This window comes from Martes martes (assembly GCF_963455335.1).
Source record: "Martes martes genome assembly, chromosome: 14".
NCBI lineage: Eukaryota > Metazoa > Chordata > Mammalia > Carnivora > Mustelidae > Martes > Martes martes.
Window position 1 is genome coordinate 24492936 of NC_137902.1, and position 20697 is coordinate 24513632.

Below are 20697 nucleotides of genomic sequence, written 5' to 3' on the forward strand. Positions count from 1 at the left end.
CCTAAAGATCTACCGGGGTGACTAACCCTCTCCCTGCCCCAGATCTCCCCACCGTTGCCCTGTGTCCTGGAAACCAGACTACGTCGTATGGTGTTTGACCACTGTGAGGTTTGTGTAATGTACTTCTGTTAACATCTGTTAACATCACAGCAGAAACTAGGGAGTATAAGGAAGATCTGAGTGGCAGAAATGCCTGGATAAAAGAAAAGACAGATTAATAGACTTGTATAGTTCTTCCTTTCTGAGAGTGAGTGCATTGCTGCTCTCTTTCCCAGTCGAATCATGTAACTATTTTCTTACTTCTCTTTGGGCTCCAATTTGTGGCTCCAGGGGTTCTCAGGAATTAGTGTGGCTTTGGCAATAGTAACACAGCAGACTGAGGACTGTTTCACAATAGAATCAAAATCTTATTAGGCCTATGTTTACTTATGTATATAGGTCTAGATGAAACATGTTGGACACCGATTCTTTACTTTGACTAGACAGATTTTGAACATTAGAATGACAATTTTTGATATAAAATACTTTAAAAGATTTAATTAAAATAAAAAATGAAATAACAATTTTGGCTTTATTTAAAAATCCTGATTTGATTTTAAAATTTTCATTCTTGTAATTTACATTTTGACTTTTAAAGTTTAATCTTTTAAAATATTTGGATAAATGGCTTACAGGTGCCTATTTATAATCTTGCCTTGGAATTCAGTGTAGGTCTGATGTGATAATCTCCCCTCTCCTTTTTTTTTTTTTTAAGATTTTATTTATTTGCCAGAGAGAGCGAGAGTACAACAAGCAGGCAGAGAGGCAGGCAGAGGCAGCGAGAGAAGCAGGATCCCCGTCGAGCAAGGAGCCTGATGCGGGACTGGATCCCAGGACCCTGGGATCATGACCCGAGCCGAAGGCAGTGGCTTAACCAACTGAGCCACCCAGGCGTCCCTCCCCTCTCCTTTTTAAACTAACTGCATTTCTCCGACATCTTCTTTAAACCTCTGTCTGATACTGTACACCCAGTGTATTATATACTTGGGTGTTGGTTACAAATCCTTTCCATGTTTCAACCAAGAGTAGTTATTTTAGTATCAAGATCAAGGAGAGAACTTGGGACAAGAAATGTAACCATAAAATATTTGAAATGTAAAAGTAAAGCCCAAAAATGTTAGATTAAATGCACAAAATAATAACATTCAGTCATTTTTACTAATTGTCCCAGAATTTCCATAAAAATGTGACTTTAGTCACATATTCTTTATTCTAAAACGTCTCAGAATTATGAAGGAATCCCTATTTTTCCTCTTCTTCCAGAAAAAAATGTTCTAGTCAAATTAAATGCCCATTTGATTTAAAATTTCAAGTCTGCACATCTCTGGAAAGAAGGGCTCTTTAAGACAATTAAAAATACCTGGGTTCAAATCCATTTGAGATTGTGATACCTTGTACAAAATTCCCAACCTGTCTGAGATTCATTTTCCCTCTCTATGCAGTAGCGATAAAATACATGTTTCATAAATGTGTAGCAGACACAGAGTAGCAGCATAACAGCTGTTACTACATCTGAGTGGAGAAAAAATCTGTGCAGAACTAAATATGCCAATTTGAGTTACATACTTCAGTTCTCTGAGTCCCAGTTTTCTCTGTACCATGGTTATTGGGAGAATCCAGATTTTGTTAAGTTCTCAACACATAGTAGAATCTCAATAAATTGTGGTTTATCATCATCCACTACTATAAAATGGGCCAACTGCCAAAGAATAAGAAGGTATTGCCTATTGCAAATGGTTACTCCTTTACCTTAAAAACACTCATGTTTTATATTTCTTTTTACTCAGAGAAACAATGCTCACTTCTTGGTTTTTCAACTTTTCTTATAAACATTGCTACCTTTCATGAAAAGCAAATAATAGCTAATGCACTAGAGACCATTTATTCATCTACTTAATGAAATGCTTTCCAGTATGCTGCATCATCTTTTTCCATGTTTAAATGGTCCTAAAAAAAATCTAGATAATGGGTGAAGAACTTAGTGAAAATTCATCTTTCAGATATCATGGAGTTTGGCTGGGACCCAAGAGAAGCTAGGAGTGAAGTAATCTCTTAGTGGGACATAAGCACTTTGTTGTTGTCATTGTTGTTGTTCTGTGGCTGGTTGTGGACAGGTTTTGACTTTAGGATTCAATGAACTTGAATTGATCACTGCTTTTGGGGGGTATTGAGATGAGTTCTCCTACAAAGGTATAAAACTTAATGCTGAGTATTAGGCTTATTCTGTGCAGGACTGGTCTAATGGTGGTAGGGTGGGGATTTGCAAGGAGAAAGGGAGTTGAGAGGGGTGGATTTTGCTTAGGGGGGTTGGGTACTTCCCAAAAATGGGGGAGCATACTGGTTATCACATTAGGACGCTTAGGGCTGCCTTTTCGGGTCACTGATTAGAGAAAGAACTTGTTTTTAGAGGAAGCTTTTGTTTCTACTATATGTAAATGTTTCAGAGTGAGCCCTGGAACAGATTTTCCCGAATCACCCCCATTAGCCCATCCTCTGACATGATCTATATTTTCTTCCTCCAGACTAAGAAAGGCCACTCATCTTCCTGTAACTGGCATGGTGCAGAGACCAGGCCATCTCCTCCTGAATATCAACAACAGATATCCCAGAAACGCAGCTGGAGACCTTTTCACCTAAACCCCAGTCAGGGTTTCATGAAGTAAAGGTATGTTTGGAGGGAGGGCTTGGTCAAAGCACAAATGAGCCAACCAGTGAGGGAGTAGCAACAGAAACTGCCCAGAGTTTAAGAAGTACCAGAGGGGAAAGCTCGATTTCTCTTCATGCCACTGCTCTCTGTGACTCAGAAATGTGGGATTTGGCCAGACAGTTTTGTGTAGTTCTTTAACACTAAGCACTGAGTGTGTTGGGCACTTACATTTCAGAAAAAAGAAGTCTTTAGAGCAGAAAACACTTGTCTCCATGACTTCTTTACCCTGTCTCAGTGAAGGGCACCACTATCTCTGACTGTGATCATCAGAAATCCAAAACCATCCTTGATTCTTCCTTCTCTTTTACCCCTCTTTATCAACTGACCACCATATCCTATAGATTTTCACCTCTTAAAATAATTTTTAAGACATTACCTGGTCAGTGGTTTTCAACTAACAGTGATTTTGCCCCTAGTGGATGTTTCACAATGTCCATGGACATTTTTGATTGTCCCAGCTGTGGAGGTGCTACTGGCAGGGACACCAGCCCTCCAATCCAGATCCAAATGCCAACAGCGGTAAGCTTAAAAACCCTGCTTTGCTTCCCTTGTTAGGACCATGAAATGGGCTCCTAACAGATCTTCCTATTTCTATTTTCCCTACTCCCCTAGCCAGTTGTTAATCTTTCTCCAGCCAGAATCTTTTATACACATAAATTTGACCGTGTCATTTTCCTGCTTAGTTATTTAGTGTGTTTGCATTGGCTCTTAGGAGAAAAACCGGAACTTGGCCTTTATCTGACCTGTGGCTCCTTTTGTAGCCGGCTCTTCAGTATTTTCTTTTCATCTCCCTCTGTTCCAGTCACACTACCCTTCCCGGTCCATCCAATCTGTTGTCCTGGCTTAACACCTTTACAAAAACTCTCCTCTGCACATCCTATTCCCCTGACCCTTGCCAGCCCCAGCAATCGCTCTTCATCTTTCTGCTCTCAGTGAAAATGACACATGCACACAGAAATCACCTCGGACTGCCCATCCAATTAGGTGAAGACTGATATAGGAAAGATACTGGTATTCGGAGCTGACAGCCAAGAAAAATTTCTTGAGACATCTTTGGTGCAAAAAGTGGTTTTATTAAAGCACAGGGATTGGACCTGTGGGCAAAAAGAGCTTCACTGTGGTCATGAGGAGTGGCCAATTATATATTTTCAAGTGGGGAGGAGGTTAGGGGTAGCAAAAGTCTCTAAGGAATTTGGAAGCAAGATTTCCAAGACCTTGAGGGAGCTAGCTATTGTTAGGAAAAGGTCACTTATTATTGTCCAATAAAACTTTAGTCATGAGACCCTTCAAGTGTATATCAGTGAGTCAGATGTTTGGGGGATGATTGCCAACACGTATCTTGGGGGGTAGAGATATAAGAAGTTTCCAAAGGAATTTTCATATGTTAAAACAGACTTACAGGATCCAGAGGTCAGGCTAAGGTTGCATTTTGCCCTTAGCAAAGTATTAACATTGAGGCAGCTGAGTTTCTAGAAGAATGTCACTCTGCCTGTTTCCAGGACTTGTTAATGGGCTGTAAGTAATAAAGAAATTTAATTTTTCTATTGCCTTTGTTTCCCACATCAGGGACCTCAACATAAACGTTTACTCACAGTATCATACCCCTCTTCTTTTTAGTTCAATCTGTAATTCTGTATTGGTGTAGTGAAGCGGATGTCAATCCTCTCCTTCCTGGACTCCCAACGGTCTCTAAGTTCCAAGAAGGAAGAGATTTTATCTGTTTGGCTCATTATGTTGTCTCAAGTGACTAGTTCAATGCATGGGAGACTCTGTAAATATTTGTGAATGAAAAGAAGGAGAAAAAGTGGCAAGACAGGGAAGAGAGACCTAAAGAAGAGAAGGGGAGGGCAGGAAAGAGGAGAGGAATGGAAGGGGGAAAAGGAGAGAAGGGAGGGAGAGAAGAGAGGGTACACGAGGGAAGGGAAGAAACAAGGACAAGATGTTGGCCTTTCGGTCAGGTTGCTTCCTGAGGCTGTCCGCCTCCTTGACGTAGCGGAGGGCCGACTGGAGAGTAATACAGTCATTAAAGGCTTGGAGCTCTAGATTTAGATAACACCCGGCTTTAGGTCCCCTCAACTCTCCACTCCACTTTGCTTATCTGCAGATGGGACTGATGGGTGATTTGAAGCTTAAATGCAACAATGCCTGCGTGTCTCTTGGAACAACGTCTGGCGTGGTCAGCACACAATATTAATCTCTGCTATTGATATTATTAATATTGTAATTATTTGGCCGAGGCTAGGCCAGTCGGGCACTCACTCCGAGGGGCCCGCCCCTCGCTTCGCTCACCGCTCTTCCATTGGCTGAGGCGCGGCAGCGCTTCCACCAATCCGCTAGGCTCGAGACGTAGCCGGGCTACGGGACAGAGCCAATGGGAGCGGGGGTTACAGCTCCTGGATACGATGGTAACGGCGGACGCTTTGCGGGCGCGGCGACTGGACCTCCAAGTAACGGCTTCAGAGCGGAGCAGGTCTCGGACATTTCCTACCCAGGACCCGGTTGAGAGAAACACGGCTCATGTCGCAAGGCCGGGAACGAGAGGAGAACGTCTACAACACCGCCGGCGCGTCCCTGTCTGTGAGGTGCGGCCATCCGCCGCCGGGCCACTGACTTGGGTCTCCCGGAAACTTGCTTCTGACCTAATCCCCTCACTACCCTCTTCTTCCTCCTGTTCTTTAGACCTGCTCTGCCGGAAGCTTGGACCTCTTCTTTACCCCCCAGTTCTCTCCTGCAGACTGCCTGGGTGACCTCTTGTCTCCATCTCCCGTCCCCATATTCAGGGACCACATCCGGCTGTTTGCACCCCCCCGCCCTTTTCTGCGACCTTCCCCCTCTCTCACTTACCCACAGTTGTCCTCCTCCTCTCATTTCTGCCTCCTCTTTCTGGCTCAGTACTCCATTTCCCCCTGACCTTTCATACATAACCTACCCCCCCCCACACACACCCCCATCCTGCCATCCCGTCCCAGTCATCTTTGGTGATCCCCCCCCCCCCCGCCAAGTTAGGGCCGTCAATCCCTTAGTCAGTCCCTAACTTCGGAGTTATTTGCACTTTTACGGTCTTTGAAAAGCATAAAGAGCTGCATAAAGCGGGTATTTCTTTGCTTCCACAGCTGAGTTTCATACAGTAACTTCCACGGCCCCGGCTCTGCTCTCTAGGCTCTGGAAGTCTCTCACAAGACGAGTGTCCCTTTCTTTCCTTCCCCACCATCTTGAAGCATAAATTTAATATTAAATAAAAGTAGAATCAGACTTTCCTTCCGAAGCATACACCCACCACACATTTCTTTCTTAAAAATGCGTTCCTTTTGTGTCCTAACCTTTTTACTCGTGTTGACTTGATTCCATTTATTTTCTACATTTATCTGTATTTTTAGATCTGAAATAACAGCATACACCCTTCATCTTGGTAAAGAAACAGTTTTTCTGCTTGGCTCACAACCCCAAAGCAAGCTGCCCCATTCAAAGTTTTTTTTTTTTTTTTAAAGTTATGTTTAAAATCAAAACTAAAGATAATAGAATGGCCCGGGATACACGCTGTTTTCTATTATATCAAGATCTTTTCTCTCTCTGTGGTTTTTACTTTTTCTTTTCCAAGTATTCAACACCCCAGAAATCCTTCTGAGACTTTCTCAGGTTTGACCAGAGGATTTGCTTCACTGAAAAATTTCTCTGAAGAAGGCTGTGAAGACCTAAGACTAAATTTCTGTAGTGCCTGGATTCAAAGTGGTCTCACAGCCAGCATGTGTGTTCTTTTATCTTAGAGATGGTTTTGGGCAGAAAGTGTGTGAGAATAGAATAGATGTGTTTCAAATATTTTGATGCCTTTTTGTTTACTTTGTTTTTAAAAAAAAAAAAGTATTGGAAATGTATTCTGTTGATGGTGACATTTTTTTCCCCCCAAAGATGGGTCCAAGGATTCCCTAAGCAGAATGTTCATTTTATCAACAACAGCACCATCTGCTATCCTTGTGGGAATTTTGTAATATTTATTAATATTGAAACCAAGAAAAAGACTGTACTACAGTGTATGGATGGAGTTGTGGGTGTCGTGGCAACTAATGTTCCTTATGAAGTTGTGGCTTTTTCTGACCGGAGGCTCAAACCTATCATCTACATATACAACTTTCCTGGATTGACCAGAAGGAACAAATTAAAAGGTAACCTGCAAGACTCTTCATCTGCCATAACTGAAGGATTTTGTTATGTGATGAAATCTAGTTCTCATAAATGAAAGAAGGGTGTTTTATGCTTACTTTTGTTTTTCATAATACACACTTTTAAAGAAGGTATCAGGCTGATCAGAGAGAATTTAATTAAGTGGGCTACTGCCTTGCCACTCAAAGTCTTTGGTCTCTTCCTTCAACATTGGCGTCACCTGGGATGCCTGTTATACGTGCAGAAAGGCTCTCACCCAGGCCTAGTGAATCAGAATCTGCATTTTAACAAGATTCCCTGGGTGAGGAAGCACGGGGCTAGAAGACTATTATAGCACTAAATGCAGTTTAGTGCTTTTTCAGAATACTTTTTTTTTCTTTTCTGATGATTCATTGAAAATCCAAGTAAACTGATACCATATAAGTTCTAAAGTCTCTGAGCCTCAATTTCCTTAGGTGTGGGGATAATGGTAGGATCTACTGTTAAGGCTTTGGTGATAAATGAAATTATGTATAAATATATAGGTTACATATATATTTGATATATCAATTATATGTCATGTTGACACATATATAATTGATATGTCAGTGTGACACACACACACATATATGTCAATCATTATTACCCGCCATTTATTATTATTGACTTATTCATGGATACAGCTGACCCACAATGGGCTACTGCACATACTGCAGTTTCCATCTAATGATTCCCTCATTTAACACATCATGGGTAGAAAGCTCAGGAGAGCTTGAGGCTGGTCTTGGTTATTTAATAAGCCTTATGGGTCAAATAAGTCTTTGGATTAAGCCGGGGAGTTTACATATAATTTATAACATCTGTGGGGAAATTTGTGTTCTCAACATATTAAAACAACTTTTTTTTTTTTTAAGATTTTACTCATTTATTTGAGAGAGAAAGCATGAGAGGGGAGAGGTCAGAGGGAGAAGCAGACTCCCTGCTGAGCAGGGAGCCCGATGTGGGACTCGATCCCAGGACTCCAGGATCATGAACTGAGCCGAAGGCAGTTGCTTAACCAACTGCGCCACTGAGGCGCCCCTAAAATAACTTTTAAGGCATATATTCATATGTTCATATGTTGGTAACTGTCCAGATGGACTGTAATTACTCTTCATTCTTTAACATTTTGCTTATTTGACTGTAGCCCTGTCCAAGCAATTAAAAGTTAATTCAAACCAGTAGCCAACACTTATATTAAATAATGAAACTCTAAAGGTATTCACAATAAAATGATGACTAAGTCATCAAGGATACCTATTGTTACCACAATTATTTAGTATCAACCTGAAATTTCTAGCCAATGCAATAAAATATGGAACAGAAAAAGTACAGCTATGGAAAAGGAGATTATGGGTAATGCAACAGTCTACAAGGACTAATAAAAGAATGCTATTAAGATGCTGGTTTCAAAGTACCCCCACAAGTAGATAATTTAAATACTTAGAAATGATTCAGGAAGAAATGTGAGTGACCTCAGTGAAGAAAACTACAAGAATATCATTGATTTAAAATATTTAAGTATATACAGATATATTCCTGGATGGGAAGCCTAATATATAGTTCTTCACAGAAAATAATTCCTAAGTTTATCATGTTTTAGAGAGCAAGGAGGACTTAAATGATACCAAAGTTCATCTAGAAGAACAAAAAGTAGAGAACAGGAGTAATTGAAAAGAGAATGATGGTAAGACAGGGTCCTTTTAATATTATTCTATAGTGATTAAAAGTGTGGTGGTGGTGCAGAGGTCACCACATCAGTGGAAGAGTTGAAGACAGGGCATGGGCTTGAATATATAAAAGCTAAGTATATTCTCCCCTCCTCCCCAAAATAGATAATATAGATTATTTAACAATTTAACATTGATGTTAAGAAAACTGGGGGTGCTTGGGTGGCTCAGTGGGTTAAGCCTCTGCCTCCAGCTCAGGTCATGATCTCGGGGTCTTGGGATGGAGCCCCGCATCGGACTCTGCTCAGCGGGGAGTCTGCTTCCCCTTCTCTCTCTGTCTGCCTCTTTGCCTACTTGTGATCTCTGTCAGTCAAATAAATAAATAAAATCTTAAAAATAAACTATTTGAGGGGCGCCTGGCTGGCTCAGTCGATGGAACATCCGATTCTTAATCTTGGAGTCATCAGTTTGATTCCCACTGTGGGTGTAGTGATTACTTAAATAAATAAATAAACCTTTAAAAAATTATTTGAACAAAAGTATCAAGTTGGATATTCATGTTATACTGTACATAAAAACATATATCAGACAAAAATAAGAGTTCAATATAAACAGCAAACCCATTTGAGAAGCAGAAAGTATGGTAGAATATTGAAATGATTTCAGGATGGGGAAGAACCTTTCACACAAAGGAAAAAATTAAAAATAGAAAAACTGACTGATTACATGTCAATTTAAAACTTAAGAACATCAAAAATACCTTGAAAAATTAATGGGCAAAAAATAAACTGAGGAAGATATTTGGGACAAATATGATCAAGTATTTTCAGAGTGTTTATGAAACAATAAGAAAAAAACCAGACATCCCATTAGAACAATGGAGAAAGTAACTGCCCAAACCACAAAACTATATATCAAAAATATTCTAATATCAAAAAATTCTCTCTGAATATTTACTTAAAAACTTAATGTTTGAGCCAAGATGAAGTTTTTCTGCTTATCAAGATCACGATTTTTTAAAAAAGATTTTATTTATTTATTTGACAGAGAGAGGGATCACAAGCAGGCAGAGAGAGAGGAGGAAGCAGGCTCCCTGCTGAGCAGAGAGCCCGATTTGGGGCTTGATCCCAGGACCCGAGATCATGACCCGAGCCAAAGGCGGAGGCTTTAACCTACTGAGCCACCCAGGCGCCCCAAGATCATGATTTTTGAAAGCTGATAACTGCTAGGCAGAGTGCAGTGAAATTGGTAGCACACTTTCTTGCTGAAGGGGGAAATAATTTCTTTTCGTCCAAGTTTTTATTTAAATTCAAGTTAGTTAACATACAGTGTACTTTGGTTTCAGGAGTAGAATTTAATAATTCATCACTTACATGTAACACCTAGTGCTCATCACAAGTGCCCTCCTTAATACCCATCACCCATTTAGCCCATCCGTCCAAAGTGGGAATAATTGATATGATCTTCCTGGGAAGTAAATATTACCATATTTGACCCAGTTAAACTCAGCTGAGGAACTAGAATTCAACTTTAAGGAAATCAGAAATATAGTCAAAGATTTGTATGTGCTGGAGTTAATAGCACTCTCATAATAGCAAAAGATTAGGAACTTCTACATCTCCAGTAATATGAATATGGTTAAATTAGTTAAAATATCTCATAAAAGAGTATAATATAAACATTAGAAATCACATTTTTGAAGAATTATTAATGATAAAATGCTCAATATAACATAAATAGGAGTAACACTGTATGACCCAAGGCTTTTAAATGAATCGTTGTGTATAATATTTAATCCATGACTGTTACAGTTATAAAAAGCAACTTTTTTCAGTTATATTTAAAGAAAAAATGTATATTTACAGGTAAACACAGAAGAAAATACCAGAAATTTACCAAATTTCGTAGTGAGATTACAGAGGATATATTTTCTTGTAAAGAATTATTTTATTATTCAAATACTATGTATTTTTTAGAATTGAAAATAATAAAAAATAATATTCAGTCATGAGATGAAATGTCTATAGGAAGGATAGAAAATTATTCTATTGAGGCCTCTATCCCATAGAACAATTTTTTATTTTTGCACTGAATGCTCAATAAATACAAGTTTTCTATGTTGATCAGACTATGCTAAATGAATTCAATCAATGATGAAGTTCAGCATTTTATTATAGTCAGTTAAAGTGAGAAGGGCAAAAAAGCAGGAAACAACCATTAAAAATACAGAGAATAACAAGAGACACGAATGTCAAAAGACAGACATAGGAGAAGACAGAGCTGGTACCTATGGAATCACACTGAAGACCAGCAGATAGAGAGGAAATTAGATCCTCATATGCAGGAGGGCAGAAGCATCCTCATGATGCACATTTTAAACATGTTGTTACTAAGGCTTAAATTTCGGTTTCATGTCTTCAACTACAGGAACAAATGAGAACTTTTTATAGCTGTTCCAAGAACTGGAAGATATTGAACAAAGGGCCAGCTGTGGCCCAAGGTATAGAGATCAGGAAGTAAGCTAGGATGATTACAACACCCCAGAGTATTTAAAGTTGTTTGAATAACTTTTCTAATTATAATGTTTCATAAATTTATGGAATACATAATTATTCTTGGGTCATTTCAAATCACAGTGGGACATACACAGTACAGTATGCTCAATTTTGATTAAAGTCTAGGGACAGTGACCTCATGGTCTTAATTCATTTTAGTATATTTAAATGTTTTCTTTTTTTTAAGGTAATCTCTATGCCCAACATGGGGCTTGAGCTCACAACCCCAAGATCAAGAGTCACATGCTCTACTGGCTCTACTGGCTGAGCAAGCTAGGCAACTCTAATGTCTTTAAAAAAAAAAGAATCTTAACTTTGCTCTTAGTTTTTGTTTAGAGTCTCAGAAATCAGCTAGGAGATCTGTTATTCTAAGAGCTAAATGCCTTTGAATTATGTGAAAACCATTAGATAAGGGAAATAAACTGTAAGACTAGTTAATCTAAATACGGTAATTAAATCCTTGTAATGGATTTTATATTTTAGGCAATGTTCTTCTAGACTACACTTTACTTTCATTCAGTTACTGTGGCACCTACCTGGCTAGTTACTCCTCTCTCCCAGAATTTGAACTGGCCCTTTGGTAAGTTACAGCATGCTGTAGAATTCCTTTCATTGGATTTCATTTTAGTCTTGTCCTTCTAGTTTGTATTAAAAGACATAGATATGAAAAATCTGAAATGAGGGGGAAAAGTGGAAGGAATAGAAATTCTGTTCAGAACGTTGAATAACGTAGCTACTTTGAGTCATAAAATTTGGCAGGGCGAAAGCTATATGAGAGCAAAATTATCATCTTTTTGTTGATGTGTTATAATATTTCCTTTGTTGGGTAAAGAATAATAAAGGCATAAAGTTTCATCTTTCCTTCAAATAAATGGTAGCTTTGAGTGGTTTGCCTGTTTTCTACTAATGATGAAATTAAGATGTATTCTCTATTAGAGCTTAATTGGAAGTAATTGTTTTTAGAGACTTTAGAACAGTTATATGTTCAGAGAGTGGAACATTACACCACATTTGCCAGCTGCATAGGAAATACCTGTGGATAAGACACATCTGTGGTCTTTGCTGGGTCATTTCATAGGGCCAACCTCAAAGCCGTACTCACTCTTCTGTCTATAATATAAACTCCTTTGGGAGGGATAGTTTTTCTTTTAAGGGGAAGTACAAACCATTTTGGGAATGATTGAGGATATACCTTACACACCTGCATTTCTTATCCAAAAATATAATAATCTAGGTTCAGAGAACCATATTCAGTTTATGCAGTTTCTTTTCTAAAAAACAGCTTCATCAAGGTATAACTGACATATTAAAAAACTGCTCATATGTAAAGAATATCATTTGGTAAGTTTTGACTTGTGTACACACCCATGAAGCCATCACCATAATCAAGATAATAAATATATCTGTTACTCCAAAGCTTCCTTGTGTCCCTTTCTGATCCTTCCTTATTGGCCCTTCCGCACACACCCTTACACCATTCCTGCCCCATCCCTCAGCCCCTGCCTCCAAATAGCCATTGTTGTATTTTCTATCACTCTGGATTTGTTTGCATTTTCCGGAATTTTATATACATGGAGTCATCCATTATGGATTTTTTTTTTTTGGTCTGTCTTTTATGCTGCATAGTTACTTTCTTCATGTAGCATAATTGTTTTGAAATTCTCTTATGCTACTGTATTTATCAGTAGTTTATGCCTTCCTATTCATGGAATGAATATACCACAGTTTATTTATCCACTCACCTATTGATGGATAGATTAGTTTGCTGGGGCTGTCATTAACAAAGTCCTACAAACTGAATGGACAAAACAACAGAAATTTATTGTCTCACAGTTCTGGAGTCTTGAAGTCTAATATCAAGGTATAAGCAGAGCTGGTTTCTTCCAAGGGCTATGAGGAAGAATATGTTCTAGGCCTTTCTCCTTGGCTTGTGAATAACTGTATTCCTGTTTACATGGTGTTTTCCTTGTATATGGGTCAGTCTCCATATTTCCCCTTTCCTTTCTATAAGGATGCTCATCCTACTGGAGTAAATGACCTCATTTAACTTAGTAAAGACCCTATTACAGTCACATTCTGAGGTACTGAAGGCTAGGACATCAGCATATAAATCTGGGGGGGACACAATTCAACCTATAATAGTACCCGAAGGATGAGTGGGAACCAACCTGTGAAGATAAGGAAGAAGATTCTAAGCAGAGAAAAGGTATGTGCAAATGCCATGAGGTCAGAGAAAAGAAATGGCAGATTTGAAGATTTAATTAAGAGATCATAATGATGGCAACCAGAGATTAGCTGTGAAAGGCAAATACCTAGAAGTTGCAATTGCTGGGTTATAGGGTAGTTCTATTTTTAACTTCCTAAGGAAGTGCCATACTGTTTTTCAGAGTGTCTGCACAAGTTTGCATTCCCACCAACAGTGTAAGAGGGTTCCCCTTTCTCCACATCCTCACCAACACCTGTTTCCTGAGTTGTTATTTTTAGCCATTCTGACCAGTGTGAAGTGGTATCTCATTGTGCTTTTGATTTATATTTCCCTGATGCTGAGTGATGTTGAGCATGTTTTCATGTGTTTGTTGGCTATTTGTGTGTTTTCTTTGAAGAAATATCTGTTCATGTCTTCTGCCCATTTCTTGATTGAATTATTTGTTCTTTGGGTGTTGAGTTTGATAAGTTCTTTATAGGTCATGGATACTAGCCCTTTACCTGATAAGACATTTGCAAATATATTCCCTCATCCTCTCAGTTGTCTTTTGGTTTTGTCAACTGTTTCCTTTGCTGTGGAAAACCTTTTTATCTTGATGTAGTTCCAATAGTTCATCTTTGCCTTTGTTTCCCTTGCCTTTGGAGACATGTCTAGCAAGAAGTTTCTGTGGTCAAGGTCAAAGAGATTGCTGCCTGTGTTCTCCTGTGGGATTTTGATGGATTCTCACATTTAGGTCTTCCATCCATTTTGAGTCTATTTTTATGTATGGTATAAGGAAATGGTTCAGGTTCATTCTTTTGCATGTGGCTATCCAATTTTCCCAACACCATTTGTTGAAGAGACTGTTTTTTTCCATTGGATAGTCTTTCCTTCTCTGTCAAAGATTAGTTGAGACAAAGTAATATTTTTTTTTAAAGATTTTATTTATTTATTTACTTGTCAGAGAGAGTGAGCATAGGCAGAGTGGCAGGCAGAGTGGCAGGCAGAGATAGAGGGAGAAGCAGGCTCCCCGCTGAGCAAGGGGCCTGATGTGGGACTCGATCCCAGGGCGCTGGGATCATGACCTGAGCCGAAGGCAGCCACTTAACCAACTGAGCCACCCAGGCGTCCTGAGACAAAGTAATATTTTTAAAACACGTAGGTATTTTGCTTTCTTAGACAGGTACAGTATAATGATAAGCATAATTATTAATAAATTTTATATTTAACACCATGGATTAAATAAATTGTATTGTGAATTAAGATTTTTTTCAAATAATTAGATAAATGTTCTCAAGATGTGATATTCAAGTGAATTATTTTTTTTACAAAACAACATTTCCCTCTAAGGAACTGGGAAGCAGGTGTCATTTTGTGCAAGAAGTCACAACCTGGTGTGGATGTAAGCCAGATGACTTTTAACCCTATGAACTGGCGCCAGCTGTGCTTATCAAGTTCAAGTGCAGTGACTGTGTGGACCATTGAAAGATGTAACGAGGAGCATCATCTCAAAGCGAAGTAAGAGACTTAGTTATTACACAGCAAAGTGGAAATCTTAGTTTGCATTCATGTAATATTATTGCATCAATTCGATGAATTAACTGACTTTATATGTACATATTAAACATCTTAAGTTATAACATCTTTCTACATATATAATTATGGAGTGGTTGTTTGCATTTTGCAAGGATTCTTTATGACTTGATTTCTTAATGAGTTTCTTTTAAATCTCAAGGCATTCTCAAGCTTTTCCCAACATGGTTTAATTTGCCAGAATTTTATTCGCTTTTGGTATTTCAAAACATGCCTATTTATAAAAAGGACAGTTATGAATTTTGATCCTATTACTTTGATGCCCAGTTGTAATCTCAAAAATAAACTTTTAGATACGGAAAACATATATTATTCCTTCAGCCACATAATCTATAAACAGAGGGTAGTTGCATATGGTGGAGTCCTGGGAGTTACCTGTTTAAATAGCACTGGGTCAAAAAGAAAATTTATGACCAGTGCCGTGGTGATTGATGATAATGGTGTGTTTGTTAAGGAGAGTTCAAAGACTCAGGGCGCCTCTAAACTTACTATTCCCAATGTATTCCACTATGTTAAAGACTAAGTTGATATTGGACATGTATATCCTTGAAATTGCAATTTTTGAAAAGTTGCCTTCTTAAGAAAAATGTAAAGTTGTTTAACTGGAGAGCCCTAAAAAAGACACGTCTTTGTGTTCAATACTCTTTGTGTCTCAATTTCTTTTTTATAAGAACCCAGTAGTCAAATCTGTCTCTAGGCAGAGATACTGATAAAATGAGTAATGTCTCTATCATATCCTTGCCAGGTGGGCAAATAATTTATCTTGGCATTCTCTCCTTTTGCTTGCCTTAAATATTCTCCTCTAGTTCTGAATGATGAGTTGTGATTTTTCTATAAGCAACTAAAGTGAGAGGCAAAGTGAGTGGATTGTCCTTGTTCAGAAAGCAAGCAGGATTAGAAAACACTCAAGCCTTAATTTGAATAATAGATACTGTTTTTACATGATAATTTTTCAAAATTATTTATCATACATAAGATATAACCAAAGAAATTTTTAATTTAATGCATAAAGCCATGAATTTTTCAAACACCCCTTTATAACCATATTATGAGTTAAAATTAGACATATGGTATATTTGAAAATGGATTCTTTTTTTTTTTAAGATTTGTTTATTTGTTTGACAGAGGTAGGGAGATAGAATGGGGAGGTAGGCAGAGGAAGAGAGTCTTAAGCAGACTCCACACTGAGCACAGCGCCAGACTCAGGGCTCGATCTCTCAACCCTGAGACCAGGACCTGTGCCAAAACCAAGAGTTGGATGCTTAACTGCACCATCCAGGTGCCCAGAAAATGAATTCTTGATAACAGAGGTTGCAAAGGTAGCTGAATACAACCTACATATATAGATGATCTTTGACTTAGGTTGGTTCCACTTAAGATTTTTTGACTTTAGGGTGATGCCAAAGTGATGCACATTCAATAGAAACTGTACTTCAAATTTTGAATTTTGACCTTTTCCCAGGCTAAAGATATGTGTTACAGTATTCTCTGGTGATGCTGAGTGGTGGCAGCCACAGCTTCCAGTCAGCCACATGGTCAGGAGGGTAAACAGCCTACACGCTGACGACCATTCTCTGCCTTCATTATAGTGTTCAATTAATTACTTGAGGGGGTCACCACTTTGTAATGAAATAGGCTTTGTATTAGATGATTTTGCCCAACTGTGAGTTGGCAACTAAAGTAGTTTGCCAAGTAAAGTAAGTGTTCTGAGCACATTTATGACAGGCCAGGCTAAGCTATGATGTTCATGTTTAGTAGATTAGGGGTATTAAATGCAATTTGACTTAGGATATTTTCAACTTATGTTGGGTTTATTGGGACATAACCCCATCATAAACCTAGGAAGATCTATATGTTTATTTTGGCTCACATTGATTTTTATTTAAACTAATTGCAAATTTTAATATTTGAGAGATTTCTCATAAATATCCAGATTATGATAGTTTCTTGAAATTTTGGAACCAGAATTCTCAACAAACCCTCTTAGTTGGAACTGAGTGGTACCTATACCACCTATAGAAGGGAACGTACTTTCCCATTTGCCACAGTCCCCCACCTGGCCACAGCTCATTTGCCTGGTCCTGCCAGTGTTCGAATGTATAATTCCTGCTTTAGATTTTAACTATGAAAATTTTGGAAAATTCCTATGTACTTAATTTATAACTGCACTATTGTCCTTTTGTTATATATATTTTTATATCTATTCTTTGGTGTTTATCTGGTTTGTTTGCTTGTTTTTTATAAGTTTTAATACCTCCCCACCTTGTTTATCACCAATATGTAGTAGTTACATCAGTGACTCGTTTTTGTTAATCTGATTATTCTGATTTCTCTTTTTTTAAAGGTCAGTAAAACTTCCTATGGAAGATGGGTCATTTTGTAATGAAACAGATGTAATTTTCCCCACCTCATTGCCCAAAGATCTTATCTATGGACCTGTGCTCCCACTGTCAGCCATTGCTGGGCTAGTAGGAGAAGAGGCAGAAACTTTCAGGGTAATTACCTGGCACCTCATCCTGTTTGCTTATTTGATTCTCATAACCATCCCATGAGACATGCAGGATAGAGAGGATCATCCTGGTTTTCAATACAGATTAGTCCTGGCGATGACAAGAAATGAGGGCTTTGAAGTTTTGAGTTTGGTTAACTGGAAGAATGGCACTGATAACAGAAAGAAGGGGCCCAGACCTGATTTCAGTTTTGTACATATTGAATTTGGGGTGCTGGGAGGGCATCCAGGTATAGATGCCAGGTGGAAATTGGGCAAGCAGACCTATTGCTGGGATGGAGAAGGTAGGACTGGAGACTCTGATGCTAGCAGAATCATTACCACAGAGGGGTTAGTGGAGCACTGGAGGGGGAGAGGGATGATAGAAAGGAGAGTAAGGGTGTCAGGGGAAAGAGCCAGAGAGGAAACTGATTTGCCAAGAATCGAGAGTTAGAAGACAGCTCTGACAAGAAACACACAAGTAGGAAAAAATCCAGGAGAGAAGAAGGCCTTGGAAAATAGTGGAAGAAAGTTTCAGTGGGAGTTTATTAACAGCTATACACTCATTCATTCAACATATTTATCAAGATTTAAAGGACAAGGAAGCTCAGTGCTACAGACAAGTCAAGAGTGGTCAGGCAGAGGGTGCTGTATCTGCAAAGGCCCTGAGGGAAAGAAAATAAATCTGTAGGTTTGAGGAGCTAGGAAAACCTGTAGGGGCTGCAGCACAGTAAATGAGGTGGAGTGGGGTGCAGGTGCAGGGCAAGGGGTAGGCAGGGAGCAGAGATAGCACATGAAGGTCCTTTGGGAAACAGGAGCTTGATTCTGCTAAGCCTCTTGAACTTATGTTATGCTAATATTTGTGTTAAAACTCTAAGCCAAGGATAAAGGAAGTAGAAGCTCCCAAATATTTTGACCACTGCAGAGAATTAAGCCATAAATGTTTAAAATAACTCAGTGTGGTAATTAATTTGTTTAAAATTTCTGAGAGGCAAGAGATAAGGTTGTGTATGCTCTTAGTATTTCCTCTAAAGCTCTAAAGGATGATCATTGTTCACTTTTTTAATACAGAAAATGACTGATTCCTTTTAATAGCACAAATCGCAGCCTTAGAAATACAACCAAACTCAGCCACAATGGGGCAGCAAAGTAAATAGATCAGCCATCAAGGTTTACAACTTGAAAAAAATGCTTCGATGTTTAGTATTTGATGCCTAGGAACCCACATTTTCAACTATCTAGAATCTTTTCTTCTGCCATAGATTTCTGTAGGCGCCCTCATCTCTCACATTTTGCACAACAGGATTAACCCCACCTAAAATATGTAAAATTCAGTCATCCGTCTTTGTCATTTGAAAAATGCTATGAAATGCCTTCCTTAAATACTTAAACGTGGAGTAACCATTTTTTAAATGCTCATAATAAACAGACATCTTTGTTTCCTAGGATTTTTGGTACTCAGTGCATTTTAACTTTTTTCTGAAAACAGAAATTTAATGCTAAAGTTCTACATTTTAAAATCACATGGGAAATGTTAATAAAGCCATATAGTTTACATTTACATTAGAAATTAATTTTTCCAATATTTATTTTTCTACCTTATAGATAAGTAAGGTGAGAAAAATGGCTAAAATACTGATTAATGTCTGTACAGTTAGTGAAAGCATAACCAAAAATAGATCTCAAATGTCTTGATTCTGTTCCTTTGAATGACATTTCTTGTGACCTGGGTATCAACCAATGGCTAAGAAATCAGTAATAAACTAATGCATATAAGAGTCTTAAAAATTGACAGGCTATGGACCTTCACAAAATTACAAACATTAAATACTCCCATTATGTCTCTCCTAGCTAACACTATAAAGGCATGTTATACACCTTTAAATAGGCCTGCATCACATTACACAACTTATTTAAGGCAAGAGAAACAGTATCTAGCAGTAGCATCGGAGAAATCAAAGGCAGATGTTATCTGGGGAGAAACTAGATCCAAGATAATGAATTTGATCTCAAGTGTACAGTTTTCTTTTTCCATCTACCTTTTTGTTTTTTAGCAGAAGTCACTAAATAGGAATTTCTTTTATAAACTGGAATATGCTGAAGCATATTTGGATACTTACATTTTTTAAAGCAGTAATATTAAGTTGGATTCTAATTTTTCATGTTCAGTCTTTAAGTGATCAAAATGTTTGATTTATGAGTCCAGAGAGCTAAGCAAGGTGGTGTTATCAAGAAATATGTTTAAATACTCTTGGCACATTTTTCTTTTAAAAGTTTAAGAATTTTTAGGATTAAAAATTATTGTTTCTGCTCACATAATCCATATTGTATCACTTTCATTTTTAAATAGCCCAGAACATATTTATTGATGAAAGAGAGTAATAGAAAGATAATCCCATGTTTATCTTAAAGTAAGAAAAGTCAAACACAATACCAGTTTGACATTATAAAGCCAGAAAAGTCCAAATTTTAAATCTTCACCTTCTGTTGCATAACATATGTCCACTGGTGTGAGAACCAGATATGTGTGTTTTTAAAAAGATTTTTGAATCCGTTGCCACAATGTAAGAGTCTGTCCCCTTGTGATATATAGTCTAAGGTTAGATGTCATCAAGACAACCCAAGAAACTTTTAAATAATGGCATCCAGTAAGTAACTTCCCTGTGAGTCAAATCTCAATTAGATACCACAAAAATGTCATTAATCAGCAGCAGTTTAATCCTCCTGGGTTGTTTTGCCCCCCTTTCTTGGCCCATAGGGTGGCCAGATTATTAATCAAGTATTTGTTTTCTAACAATCCAAGACTACGAGGGCGTGAAGTATGTCAATCATTGACCAAAGTCAATATATCCTTTAAAAGAATTATCATGGCGATGGCTGCTGTGTATGATTTTTGCCTTAGTCATATTTCAGGGTCCATTCCAAATGGTAATTCTCTCTCCACCCTTCCTTCACTCCACCAAGAACCAAGTGCTTTCTCATCAATGCTCCCATAATATTTAACACCCCTCTGCTATGATCTACCATGTTTTCTGATTCTGATATTTGTTCATACTTCTTCCCTCAACAAGTGATTATCCTATTGAGAAGAGGAATCACTTAAGACTTAGCACAATGCCTGATATATAACCAAAATCCAATAAATATTTGTTTAAATATGAGTTACACAACAAGTTTATATTTGCTGAGAATCTAGTAGAAATGGTTACTTTGGCAGCGCTACACCTGCTTAACCTTGAATCTACAAACCAGTCCTAAATGAATAGTATATAATACATTATTCA

At 38.1% G+C, this 20697-nt stretch overlaps 1 protein-coding gene across 1 annotated transcript in view; it reads left to right on the forward strand.

Annotated features, from left to right (window-relative positions):
• Positions 1–5263: 5263 nt before the first annotated feature.
• Positions 5264–20697, forward strand: part of CFAP43 (cilia and flagella associated protein 43) — a gene marked incomplete at both ends in the record, with an annotated part of 102198 nt that continues 86764 nt past the window's right edge. The window contains 5 exons of the mRNA XM_080822915.1: positions 5264–5328; positions 6653–6906; positions 11631–11727; positions 14683–14850; positions 17270–17420. Of these exons, the coding sequence (XP_080679041.1) occupies positions 5264–5328; positions 6653–6906; positions 11631–11727; positions 14683–14850; positions 17270–17420 (735 nt within the window). The remainder of the gene's footprint in view (positions 5329–6652; positions 6907–11630; positions 11728–14682; positions 14851–17269; positions 17421–20697) is intronic.